A 14,336-nucleotide genomic window follows, 5' to 3' on the forward strand; every position below is an offset into this window, starting at 1 on the left:
TCTCTGAATTCAAGGTCAGCCAGGTCTACAGAGCCAGTTCCAGGACAGCCAAGGCTATTATTACACAGAGAAACTGTCATGAATGCCCCTCCCAAAAGTAATTTTAAAATACCAACACCTTAAGGTTGAATCCAAGAGTAACTATGAGAATTTTTAAAAGACTAATTTGTCACTAGTTCCTTATCTAGATAAAAATAGAGTGGAGTTAGATATTCTTAATATTTTGTTATACCTCTGTTTCTTTAATTGTATTTATTGAACTTACACAAGAAAATTTTTCCTAAGCATGGGTGAACATATGTGTTGCTGCATACATGCATGACTCCCTGACCCACCCCACATACAATTATTACAGAAGTCCTCTAAGTTTACGTGAACCTAAGACAGGACACTGACTTCTAATCAGTTTCTGATCTCTGAAATAATTATAGTTTCAGCCCATTTCAATGCCAAGCACTCATGTTGAATATTTATCTCTAAAAATGAGTTTGTTGTGCCTTGACTGATATGGTCTAATATTAGTAAGAATGCAAAGCTAAAAACAACTTTCTCACTAAGTTTCTTTATCTAAACTTAATATGTGCTGGGGAAAAGGTTTCTCACAAAAATATGATTTCATCTTTTATTTCCTGAACTAGTAATTCTTATTGTTTCATTTCCTGAATTTATGAAATGCTTCTGCACTGTCGGAACAATGACATTATCAAACTTGATATTTGGAGATAGTTGGAAATTTCATCTGCTTCATTGATCTTATAGGATGCTAGAACACTGGTAACAGCTTGTGGAAGCTCTATCCTTTGTTACCACAATGATTTGTCTCCTGACAAGTTTAAAGATCAAGGAAAAGTTGGTTACACACTATGCTAAGTACTTGATAAGACCAACAACTCCTGGGCCCTGGGAAGGATATTCCAAGCATAACTACTTTGTTTGCACACCTAATGTTAATGGTTTCCAGAAATTATAGAGATTTATAACAAGAAGTATCACATCTCTGCTATCCTTGGTTCTTGGATTTTAAAGCTAATACAACAGTAAGCCATTTCAATAGTATATTTTTCCAGCTAAGGCTAATGAAAAAAACAAGACCACCAAGCTAACATCAGGGTATAATCTCCCTTGGAGTAATATTTGACTATGTACATTTCCTATTATTAAGGCTTGATTCACTGAAGGAATTTCTGATTTATATAGGGGATGCTGGACTGAAACTTCTAGTGTATCCATCAGTTTTTTTTTACTGTGGACCAAAGCCATGTGCTTGAGGTACCATAAATTTCTTCTGTGGTGGCTTCCCACCTTCTGTTCCCTTCTATAGTGAGTGTGGAACATGAGGTTTGGGATTTCCAGCATCCAGGCTTCAGTCCTCTTCTCCTTGTTGAGTCTTCCCCGTGTTTCCTTATTATCAATGTCACCAAGCTATAGAAAATGAAGTTCTGGGCTGGAGAGATGGCTCATCTGCTAAGAGTGGGTATTGCTTTTGTAGAGAGCCTGAATTCAGTGTGTAGCACCGACGTGGAGTGGCACACAACCCCCTGCAACTTCATTTGCAGGGGATCCATGCACTCTTCTGGCTTCTATGGGCAACTACACTCACATTCACATACACAAATACAGAACACACATACATAGGATATAACAAATACTTAAAATTCTTTAAACATAAAATCAAGTTCCAATGTGAGTTGAAGGAACAGCAGGAAGTAAAGCTGTTGTTTATGTTTTGTGTACTTGTATGGTGTATGGTGGCTTTGAGCCATGGTCATGGCAGGCAGGCACACACACACACACACACACACACACACACACACACACACACACACACACACTTCTCTTGTGACTTACAGACACAGTTTACACAGTTCATTGTGTCTAGATGGTTTTTTTAGTAATTTTTATGTATGTATGTCTGTGTTGAGTGTTTGCACACATGACTGCAGTACCCAAAAAGGCCACAAGATGGGATCAGATTATTTGGACCAGCAGTTAAAACACTTAGGAGTCACTTGATGTGAATATGTTAATATCTAGGACAGGGGCTCTCAATATGTGGGTCATGACCCCTTGGGAGTTGAATGACGGTTTCACAGGAGTCACCTAAGACCACTGGAAAACACAGATGTTTATACAGTTCACAACAGTAGGAAAACACAGTTGTGAAGTAGTAACGAAAATAATTTTATGGTTGTGGGTCACCACAACATAAGGAACTATATTAAAGGGTCACAGCATTAGGAAGGTTGAGAACCACTGATCTTAGAGGTCTGGATCAGGTTTGTTTTCTCTGCCAATTAGAAAGAGGCAGAACTGGGCAATGGTGGTGCATGCCTTTATTCCCAGCATTCTGGAGACAGAGGCAGGCAGATCTCTGAGTTTGAGGCCAGCCTGGTCTACAAAGAGAGTTCTAGGACAGCCAGGGATGTCTCAAAAAAAATATTAAAAGGCGAGAAAACTGGTAGCAGTGGGGGAAAACCTTAGACATAGAAGTTAGAATCAGGTAGTGAAGAAAGGTTTTTTAAAAGGTGAGGGAACAGATACAGCAAGGAGCAAGACACACTTGCAAATCAGAAAGGGGACTTCAAAAGCTGAAGTACTACCTCTTCCAATGGGCTGAAGTTATTAAGAGTCTTTGGTGGACTGGAAGGACTGGAGTATTTGTGTGTGTGTCAGGGCAGCGGGGAGAAGGAGGTGTCCATCCCTTGATTTAAAGTTGGTCAGTTTAAACAAAGAAAGAGAAGCTGATGGGCCTACATTTTTGTAAAGTGTCCTGTCTAGCCTTGAACTTGTCAGACCTGTCCACCATCAGGGAAGCAGCCCTACTGGCAGAACAAAAAGTCCTCCAGTCCTTTGTTTGAGGTCCAGACAGTGAGGAAGAAGCCAAAACTTTGCCTTCTCTGTTATTATCTATTTGTGGTCCCTGTCCTTATGTGCCTGTCAGTACTCTGTCCCTAGTCCCTCAAGTGCTGGGAACTGAACTCCTGTCTCACTTCCACTTTCATGGCCTATATAAATAAATGATTTTATGAATCTATGTAAAATATAATATGGACAAATGAGAGAAAACATGTAATACATGTGGTGATTTAAAGTTGTATCAATTTTTGTTCAAAAGAAATAACTTATTATTTTTTTCCCTTTTTTAAAAATTCTTCTCTCATACATTACATCGCAACCACAGTTTAGTTTATTCTTCTTTATGGATGCATGAACTTCTACCATCTATATGCCACATGTTCTTTATCCTGGGCACCTTTTGGCTGTCATCTAGGCTAGTTCTATAAAATTGGTTATTATGAATAGTGCTGCAATAAACACAGATGTGCAGTGATATCTGTGATATGATGATTTAGAGTCCTTCAGGTATGCATCTAAAAATTGTATAGGTGAATCGTGTTATAGACCTACCTTTGTTTTTATTTTTACATTTAGGTACAAATGCTGATTCATTAAATTCTGGATTATTTTTGAAACTAATATACTTGTGGCATTTTATAATAATTTTAAATCAGAGTAAATGAGATTTTTTATCTAATGATAAAATGAAATGAACTAGGCATGAGATATTATATAAATGTTTTTCCTTTTGAGATTGGCTTATAGCATATTATTTCTTTCTGTCATTTTTTTCCTCTGCTCTTGGTAACTAAGGTAACATCTTTCTGTGTACATTGATGACATAATTCAAAACTGATGCCCAGACTATTCAGCTACTTTGAAAAGGTGCAGATGAGACCACTGGTGACAGGCAACATAAGCAGAGGAGCTGAGCTACAGCCTAGCACATGCAATTTGCACATACATATCTTAACTTGAGGTTGAGAGCAGATTCTGTATGACAACTATTGTTTCAATGTTATTTTAAGAATCATACAAAACTAGATACATGCAAGATGTTTACTACTGGATAAGAGTGAATTAGGTCCAAGTGGCTGAGACAGCAAAGTGTTAAGAAAAAGCCTTTGTGTAATGGATTTCTGGTTGTGACATGTGCTCCAAACCAAGAGAGAAAGCACAAGCTTGGTTCACAAGATAAACTACATCATTTCTTACTACCTCCAATGTAAACCATAGACCAAGTAAAGAAAATATTTATTCTATCCATATGTAATAATAATGCAGCCTTTTCCTAGTATCTTGCATTACTATTTCTGCTTCCCCTAATTCTATGCTTACCAATTGCTTGTCCCCTTAAAATTCAGGTCTAATGTGTGTAAAAATAAAACAGAAAATCAAAACCTAATCTGAAGGTCTGAAATATCACGCTTGATACTCATTTACGTATTTTTCAATCTTTACAAGACCATTACAAATAAGAGTGTACCACAGAAGAAGAATGTATCACAGGGATGGGATTGCTTAGTGGTTAAGATGCTTGCTGTACAGCCGTGAGAACAAGTTTAGATCCCAATACCCATATAACAAGTTGGGTGTGACTGCACACAAGTTGGGTGTGATTGCACAAATGCCTGTAACCTATATAGTGGGGAATGGAAACAAAAGAATTCCTGGTGCATGGCCATAGAACCAGTGGGGAATGTGATGGACCAAGATGGTACAGAGGTTCCTCTGTTTTGTATTCTTGCTGAAGCCTTTCCAGGTTTAATTATAATCTGATCTCCTTGATAGAGAATCTTACAGAAAACTACCAAACTCTGTTCTAGGAACCAAGGGTCAGGATGTTCTAACTAGTTTAGCTTCTGTTAAACTGTCTGTTTGTATGGAATCCCCTCCACCTAACTTAACTTAGCTGCCTGTTTGTGCAGACCCCCTCCAACTAACTGCTTATTTTAGCTTCTGTTAAACTTGCTTGCTTCAAATGCTTACTTCTGCAAAGCCCCCTGCAGCTGCTGAACAAGATGCCAGGACATAATTTCTGCCTTTAAAATACAAACAAACAAACAAACCACCTGTATTATGGACACTAGGGGCTACACTCAGGGTCCTGTTCACTTGGGTGTGGTCCCAGTCAGCTGGAATAAAGACTTTCAATTGACTATATACACTGTGTCTGAGTGAGCTCCCAGTAACATTTTGGAGGTCCCACCAAGATCCCAGAGACTGGACCCAGACGCTTAGGGCCTTGGGACCCCCAAGATCTATGAAGAGTGAGCCAGGTAGAGAAGATTCTTAGGGGACACGTGGCCTGAGATATTCCAGAGCCCCAGGAAATCCTCTCAGATGGATTGCTGCTGAGATCTCTAAAGCACCCCGACATTGCCACTCAAAAGAGTAAAACAAAAGTCATTTGGTCTGAATACCTCTGGAGGTAAGTTCACTCTGTAGAAGGTGCCAGTTGAAAAGGACACATGGCCAGGCGGTGGTGGTGCACGCCTTTAATTCCAGCACTCGGGAGGCAGAGCCAGGCGGATCTCTGGGAGTTCGAGGTCAGCCTGGGCTACGAAGTGAGTTCCAGGAAAGGCGCAAAGCTACACAGAGAAACCCTGTCTCGAAAAACAAAACAAAAAAACAAAACAAGAAAAAAAAAAAGAAAAGAAAAGGACACATGAAGGGAGGTTCGACGCTACCAGTCCAGCCCTTGGATTCTGTGTTGGGGTCTGTGCTTGTAGGATGAATGTCTGCTTGATGGCCATCTGTGATTGGTCTGGTTGTTGTTGTCTGTGTCTGTATTGTTTGTCTCTGTATCATTAAGTCAGTCTGCCACTTGCCCTTGTGATAGAAGGAATTCAAGCTGCCCAAGAACCCTTCTAAAGTGTATGTTAAAACATTTTCAGGCCGGGCAGTGGTGGCACATGCCTTTAATCCCAGCACTTGGGAGGCAGAGCCAGACGGATCTCTGTGAGTTCGAGGCCAGCCTGGTCTACAGAGCGAGATCCAGGACAGGCACCAAAACTACACAGAGAAACCCTGTCTCAAAGAAACCAAAAAAAGAAAAACATTTTCAGAAGGGCTTCTAGGATATGGAGGATTATGGAATTCATTTCTCTCCAGGAATATGTCTCACTCTGTAAACATCAGTGACCCTCTTTTTAAGGTGGGATAGCCATGTGAGGGGGTCTTTGAATCCCCAGGCAGTCAGACAGTCTGGAACATTGTGACAGGCTCTCCCAGTCTTCCTGATCAGTTCTCTTATGTCAATTGTTTGTTTACCCTTGCCCTTCATCTACCCCTATGGTTGAAAATCTGTGTTCTTTCTTTGGGAGTCAGGGTTCTCTTGGTCCAGCCGGGACACTCAGAGAAGCCAAAACTACTGCAGGTTCTCTCTGCTCCATCTGAAGAGATGGAGATTTAGCCTACTTACGTTATTGTTGTGGCCGCATTGTGAGACCCCTGAACAAGACCACCACAGAGCCGATATCAGATACAAAACACACAGGGGTTTATTGAGAACAAGCAAACCTAGACTTGGTCCGCGTCCAACATCTAACACGGCGGGTGGAGGAGGACGGCCCTGAGCTCCCAGGGTGAGGCGTTTTTAAAGGGAAAAACTACAAGTAAGGTGGTACAAGCCTTGGCATCAGATGATTGGGTGAGGGTATGTAACCTTTGAATTTACCGGTTGGGGGTTACAATTATTATTTTGGGGGCAGTCCTGGACAAGTCCCAGGCTTTGTCCTTGAGCTGCCATGGGGGCTGGCTGGCCTTGCATGTACTGACTGTGGAGGCTGACTCAGTGGCCCAGGCTCTGTCCTTGAGCCATGGAGACTGGCTGGCCTTGCACTTTCACATTGACCCATGCACATAGCTCTAAGTTGGTGAAGGGTCCCAGGCAGGAAACAACTGGCTGAACCTTGAGCAGTCAGAACGTGCAGAAAGGGAGCTACTGCAAGGACTATGTTTTGTTCATGGCCCTCCCAGAAATTGCTTGCTCAAGTCTTAAACTGCTTCCTCAAACCAAAAAATCATTTATTTAAACTTTTATCTTTATATCTCAGACCTTTATATTTTTATAAAAACATTACATTCTAAAACATCTTTTTTTATTTAATTCATTGAGCTATCCTTTACTTGGAATTTGATACAGTTTTTTTTATCTTAACCAACAATAACTTGAAACCAATTCTCTTAAATGATGGCAAGTATTTGTAGCCCATTGAACTCAAATGACCAAAATCCATGTATCTTTGACTGTTAATTCAACATTTCTTTTTCAAGCAATATCAGGAGAGAGAAGGGTTAACAGGAGAAGTTGCTGGCTGGCAGAAGGGACCTTGAAGTTATCACAGTGAAGAACTTGGCTTAGGAAGGAAGGGAGGGCGAGCGGTGGGCACAGAGAGTGTCCTTGGCTGCCAGTGTTCCTGATAAAAAGTTTTTGTTAACTCCTCTGACTAAAATCAAATTCTCTGTTCAGTGTTCTCATAGTTTTTGTCAATTTCAGGCAATCCCCATTGCCCTGTCCAGAGCTCCCATCTTTGCCCGCCTGTACAGAGAGCACGCACACCACCCTCGTGAGAGCAGCCAGCTGGCTGCAGTCCTGATAGCAAGAGAGCTAGGGAGGGAGGGAGGTGACCCTTGCTATGTCTCTCTCCCTCTCTTCCAGGAAAGTAAGGGAGGTTAGTAGACAGAAACAAATAACAGTTACACAGACAATCCAAGTACAGGTACATCAGCACTGAGATGACGGCCTCACTCACAGCTAGCAAGACCCTCTTGCAGTATGCAAGCCCCACCTGGCAGGAGCTATCTATCTGCTTATTTCAGTTCAGCCAGGGGTGGGGTGGGGAGACCCAGTTCCCTCTGTTGTGGCTCGCACATCCTTCCAGTGGGCTAGGCAAAAGTCTAGGGGAGAAGAAAGGGACTGTCCCATAGTGTCCATCACAGTCAAGTCAACAAGGAGAACAATTCAGACATGCACCAGGGGCTTCCACATCCCCCTCAGGGGCTTCCACATCCCTGTCAGTGGCTTCCACATCCCCATTAAACAAACATACACCGGGGGCTTCCACATCCCCATTAGTCAAACATACACCGGGGACTTCCACATCCCTGTCAGGGGCTTCCACATCCCTGCCTCCAGGGCCCGAAATGTCTCCTGAGACCCCCATGATCCTGGTTCACCAATGTGTCTGTTGGCTCCCTGCCACAGGCACTGTCCATTACCAGATCACATCACAGACCTTAGAGTGCCTCAGAAAATGAACATACAGAGTCACACAAAGACAGGGACAGACAAAAACACATAGAAACTTACCAGCTGGTTAGGAACCCCTCAGATCAGGGTCTGGGGGTCATGAAGGATCCAGGACAAGCCCCCAAATGTTGTGGCTGCATCGTGAGACCTCAAAGCAAGACCACCACAGAGCCGATATCAGATACAAAACACCCAGGGGTTTATTAATAACAAGCAAACCCAGGCTTGGTCTGTGTCCAACACTCCGACACAGCAGGTGGAGGAGGACGGCCCTGAGCTCCCAGAGTGAGGGGTTTTCAAAGGGAAAAACCACAAGCAGGGTGGTACAAGCCTTGGCATCAGATGATCGGGTGAGGGTATATAACCTTTGAATTTACTGGTTGGGGGTTACAGTTATCATTTGGGGGGCATTCCTGGACAAGTCCCAGGCTTTGTCCTTGAGCTGCCATGGGGGCTGGCTGGCCTTGTACGTTCACATCGACCCATGCACATAGCTCTAAGCTGTTGAGGAGTCCCAGACAGGAAACAACTGGCTGAACCTTGAGCAGTCAGAGTACATGCAGAAAAGGAGCTAGTGCAAGGACTATGTTTTGTTCATGGGCCTCCCAGAAATTGCTTGCTCAAGTCTCTGAAACTGAACTTGAGGCCTGATCTCTGAGAGAAGACTGAGAAGCCTGTTATGGCATCTGCTTGGTCCTTTCATTATGACTGGACCAACAGAAAATGCGAAAGGGGACAGATGAATTGGTCTGCAAGTGGGAAAATGGGCCACATCTACCCTCATTCTGCTCCTGGTTGGAGCCGGTATTGTTGGAGCAACAGCCACAAGAACATTTGCCCTCATAGTCGGTGATAGGAACTTTAGAGAATTAAGTAAACAAGTGGACAAGGACTTAGGCATATTAGAGAACTCTATATCCACACTAGAGAAGCAAGTACACTAGTAGCTGAAATAGTTCTGCAAAATCAAAGAGGCTTACATCTTCTCTTGATGAAACAAGGATTATGTATGGCTTTAGGAGAAACCTGCTATTTCTATGCTTAATAATCAGGTGTAGTTAGGGAAAACTTTTCCATGATCAGGGAAAACCTCAAAGAAAGGGGGGAAAGGAGGCATAGATCAGATCATTGGTATTAGTCTCTGTTTCCCTGGTCCCCGTGACTGACCACCTTACTGTCAGTATTAGCTGGACCATTAATTCTTGTCCTGATTGGGCTAATGGTAGGACCCTGCATCCTCAACTGCATGACCAACTACGTCAGAGAATAAACTTAGTTAAGCTACTTATCCAAGACCATCTATATTCCCCTAGAACAGAATGAGTCAATAATTAGACTCATGCACATAGAATCAGTCAAGAATGTGATGCAGCAAGACAGTGCAGAGATTCCTCCATCTTGTATTCTTGCTGAGGCCATTCCATGTTTAACTAAAATCTGGTCTCCTTGATGGAGAATCTCATGAAAAACTACCCAACTCTATTCTAGGAACCAAAGATCAGGATGTCCTAGCTAACTTAGCTTCTGTTAAAATGCCTGTTTGTGCAGAACCTCCTCCAGCTAACCACTTGCTAACTTAGCTTCTGTTAAACTGCCTCTGTGCAGGAGCCCCTCCAACTAACTGCTAATCTTAGCTTCTGTTAAACTTGCCTATTTCAAACTGCTTGCTTCTGCAAAGCCCTGCAGCATCTGCCGAATGAGATGCCAGGACATGGTTTCTGCCTTTAAAAACCCTGTGTTCTGGAAACTTGGAGCTATACCCAGGTCCCCAAACACTTGGGTGAGGTCCCAGCTGGCTGGAATAAAGACTTTCAATTGGCTATGTACTGTGTCTGAGTAGTCATCTCTGGTGAGCAACCTATAACAATTCCACAGATGCCTGAAACCTGTATTATGGGGGATGGAAACAAATGGATTTCTGGTGCTTGCTGGCTGTCAGTTTAACCAAAAGAACATAAGTTCAAGTTCAGGGCATGACTCTGCTTCAAATTAATAAGGAGGAGAGGAATGGAAGATAGCCAACATGGTCCTCTGTTCTCCATGGTATACAGGCATACAACACTGTCACCCTTACACATGTGTATACGCTGCATTATTACACACACTAAGTTCAACAAAGCCAGGATGGAGATACACACCTTTAATCCCAGCATCAAGAGGCTAAGGTGGGAAGACTGCTACAAGTTTGAGGCCAATCTGAGATAAAGAGTACATTTTAAGCTAGCCTGAGTTGCACAGTGAGACCTTGTCTCAAAAATCCAAAACATATATATGAAAAACCTTAAAAATTCAAAAAATAAAATAAAATGGGGCCAACAAAATGGCTCAACAGGTAAAGATGTTTGCTGTCAATGTTAAAGATCTCAATTTGATCCCCTGAGTTTGGTCCCTGGATCCTAATCCCTGTGGTAGAGGGAAAAACAATTCCTTCAGTTTGTCCTCTGATCTCAATATGTGCACTGTAGCTCCCACACCCATAGAAAATAAATAAATGTAAAAAAAAATTAAGAAAGAATATACCATATGAGTACCAAGATAATAACCGTATTTATTTTTATTGCTACTTTGGAAGTGAAAATCAAGTGTGAGAAGCTGCAAAAGTGTACAACTTCAGAATGATGAAAAAGCAATGGAGTCATCAATCCTAGGTTAAAACTGGCTTTCACTATAAAGGGCACAAGGACTACAAGCACCATGGGTATTAGTGGTGAGATTACTGTCAGCATTTGCCATTTGCAATTTATTCATCAATGAGGAAGTTTAAAAACAAAGGGAATGCCTAGTCCTGATTACCGTTTAACTGGGTACTGATTAACACTTAACTGACAGGTATAGGTGAGAAGCCATCAGCAATTGTCATAAATCTCTAGAAACACATAGGTTTCCAAAAGGCAAGCCCAAAACCAAGACTGTTAGGCAATGTTGGAGTTTATTCTCCCAAAGAGATCCTCATTTCATGATCTTTTCACAAACTCCTTCTCTTGCTGGATTGCTAGGGGAAAAAATAGAAAAAAAATCATTAGAAGGGATTTTCTTCTCTTTTTTCTTTCTTTGTTGGTTTTCTTGAAATTAAGTTCAGTTTCTTCTAAAAGATGGCTTTACTAAGTCACTGAAAGCTGATAAACATGCCTTACATTTAGAATGCAAAGACATTAACTACTTATCCTCATAATGGAGGTGTGTGTGTGTTAGAGCACCCGAAGACCTTACTAGAATCTATATATTCTCTATATCTACTCTCTAGATTTAAGTGATAGATTTAGAATATTGTTAAAATATTGCTATTTTCCACTGAGTGTTCTAGGAAGAGGAGTGAGATTTTCCTTCAGTTTTATCCTTATACAACTAGAAGTTAGACCTTTTCAGATGATTTTGTTCAATTTTTGTGTTTTCCAACAAGACAAAAAGTGCCACTCAGCTTTTAAAAGTACGCTTTCAGTTTCTCCAGGAGGCTGTTATCCTGAAGAGCAAACTGATCCTTTGAATCTGAGAAACATGAACACACACAAGCTCTAAACTTATTCTTCCACCTCATTTTATAGCTATTTATAGAAGACCAAAACCCAGCCTGGTCTCCAAAGCGAGTTCCAGGAAAGGCGCAAAACTACACAGAGAAACCCTGTCTTGAAAAACCAAAAAAAAAAAAAAAAAAAAAGACCAAAACCACAGTTTGCATTATTTTTATGGATGAAATAGATTTAAACTGTTGCATCTTGAAAAAATGTCTAATTAACATTTATAATAAAATAAAAAACTAAGCAAAATCAAGATTTATATAGTGCCCCATCCAATATTCCAAGATTAGCTTTAATGTAGTTTTAGTAATTTTGTAAGAAAGGATGAATCTATGATAGCATTACTAATGCAACCTAGCATGCAAACCATGTACATTATCCAAATAAAAAGGCAACTATTTGATATTTCAATTGCTGAATTAATTATAATGATTCTCTAACTACTGCATACATTTTGGCAATTTTAACGTTTTGGTTTGTTAACTGAATACATCAACTTTCACCACTGTTCACCTTAACTAGAAACCTTCATGACTTACTTTCCTTTGATGGGAGAGTATTTTTTTCTTCAGTATTAGTTTTCTTCAGTCTTGTTCTGTCAAATCTTTCCATTTCTGACAAGTCTAGTTTATCACTCATCTTTACTGAAAGAAAGACCAACAACAAAAAAGTTACCTACTAGATCTATGATCAGATTAGGAATAACGGTTAAAAATTCATAAAAATTCAAAATATCAATGAATATTTTGCATGGTGATTTTCAATAAGAGAACAACAGATCTTAGAAAGTCATGTTTTCTTAGAGTACTCTGATTGCAAAGCATTGGCTCATTTCTGGTGGAATTAAATGACAGCAGATGAAGATGATCTAGAAACCAAGATATTCTAGAAACCCAGGGCAATAAGTAAGTTAGTAAGTAAATAAATAAATAAAAGCCCAACTTTTAAAACCATAGCAAAGGTAAAACAGAAGTGATGAGCATTGGCAGATAGAGAGAGAAGAGCAAATAAAGGGTTAGATTCGACTAGCAATGGTTTTGTAACAGAAGACAGGACTATGAGCATCTTCACCTTCTAGTCAATTCCTTTTAGGGTATTTGGGAATGCTGGTGAGCATCACACACTAAAAGAGTGGCACACAACGCTGTACAAATTTCCACTGAATGTCCAAAGTCAGTATATTAGAGCACTACAGTAGGAGTGAGGAGGATTTAACCTAGTCACTGCCAATTATAAGTCTCATAATACCTTCTTATAGCCTTAGGGAATGTGTAAAAGAAAAAAAAAACCAGCTATTTCGGATCAAGACTCCAAAACTTTAGTAGAATGTGGACCGCCAAATACAGCTGAATCCCATTTCCAAAGATAAGAAGGCAGAGCTCTTCAGTGAGTGCCTCGACCTATCTTAGCGGGAGTAGGACACAATGTAGTGACCAGGGCAGTCCAGAGAGCTCTCTACCCCACCCCAGCCCCAGCTCCGAAGCTTCCACGTGTCTCAAACCACCCGGTTCAATCGATCATATCTTAAGGTCCTTCCTTACTGGGTGAACAGTGCCAAGGTAAAAGCTGGGGAAACTGGGATTCACACGTTTTTAACTGCAGGGCAGGGCAGGACAGAAGCATTTGTCTGGATTGTGCCATATACAAATAACTTGCTACTACCCAGCGCCAGCCTAAGGGACAGAAGGGCAAGAGCCACCTTAGTAGGCCATACCCCCACCCCCATGCACACATGCCTCAAATCTCCTCCTGGCCTTTGCCCTTTCCTCTGAGTTGCCTGTCCCTTTGGGCCTTCTAAGGTGGGACCCCAGGATTCCGCTCTGTGTGCTGAAAAGACCTCAATGCAAGAAACAAAGCCGCTGTGAAGCGGACTTTGAGATGGGATTCCACTCCAAAGTGCTACCCCAGCTAGCCTCATTTCCCCCGCCCCCCTCACCTGTTCACTTCAAGGTGCCTGTTAGATGAATAGCTGAGTCTACCTCTAGCTTGCAGGCCAGAGTGGTGCTGCCCAGCACAGCTTCTCATTTATAAGCTCCATAGCAAGGCCTGCCCTGGACCCCACCCATCACTCTGTGATTGGATAGATGACCATAACATCATACCCCAGAGTCACACACAAGCCTCTCTCTGATTGGATGGCAACCCTGGCTTGCAGCACCCCCTCCCCAGCTTTAAGCTTCGTGGGTGCTGGAGTTTGTTCAATTTTAGGACCTCTGTGCTTATAAATGTAAATATTTAGACTGTATGTAGCTGGAAGTTTTCCTGTGTCCTGCCCGTTCTGCAGCTGCTGGAACAAGTAAACACACAGAGGCTTATATTACTTACAAACTGTATGACTGATTGGCTGAGGATTCTCGCGAGCTGGCTCCTATAACTTAACCCATTTCTACTAATCTATAAGTTGCTACGTGGTCATGGCTTACTAGTACTTTCACATCATGCTTCTCCTGGTGAAGGCTGGCATCACTCCTACCTCTCCTTTCTTCTTTCCCTGTATCTCTTGGATCTTTCCACCTGGCTCCATCCTGCCCTGCCATAGGCTATTGCAGCTTTATTTATCAATCAATCAGAGCAACACATATTCACAGCATTCAGAAAGATAGACATCCTACAGCACTTCTCCTTTTCTGTCTAATCAAAAAGGAAGGTTTTTAACTTTAACTTAGTAAAATTACATATAATAGAACAAACAAGAATTACAGTTACAGTATCTAGTCTATTTGTATTTG

At 41.5% G+C, this 14,336-nt stretch overlaps 1 protein-coding gene across 1 annotated transcript; it reads right to left on the bottom strand.

The window, feature by feature from the left end:
- Positions 1-10,753: 10,753 nt before the first annotated feature.
- Tmsb15a (thymosin beta 15A) lies at positions 10,754-13,632 on the bottom strand. The gene is made up of 3 exons (XM_059249940.1): positions 13,544-13,632; positions 12,147-12,251; positions 10,754-11,084 (listed from the first exon to the last, which is right to left on the bottom strand). Exons 2-3 carry the CDS (start codon positions 12,244-12,246, stop codon positions 11,047-11,049), a joined length of 138 nt encoding a protein of 45 aa, XP_059105923.1. The 5' UTR covers positions 12,247-12,251; positions 13,544-13,632; the 3' UTR covers positions 10,754-11,046.
- Between the last annotated feature and the right edge of the window lie 704 nt (positions 13,633-14,336).

The sequence above is a fragment of the Peromyscus eremicus genome, chromosome X, assembly GCF_949786415.1.
Source record: "Peromyscus eremicus chromosome X, PerEre_H2_v1, whole genome shotgun sequence".
NCBI classification, from domain to species: domain Eukaryota; kingdom Metazoa; phylum Chordata; class Mammalia; order Rodentia; family Cricetidae; genus Peromyscus; species Peromyscus eremicus.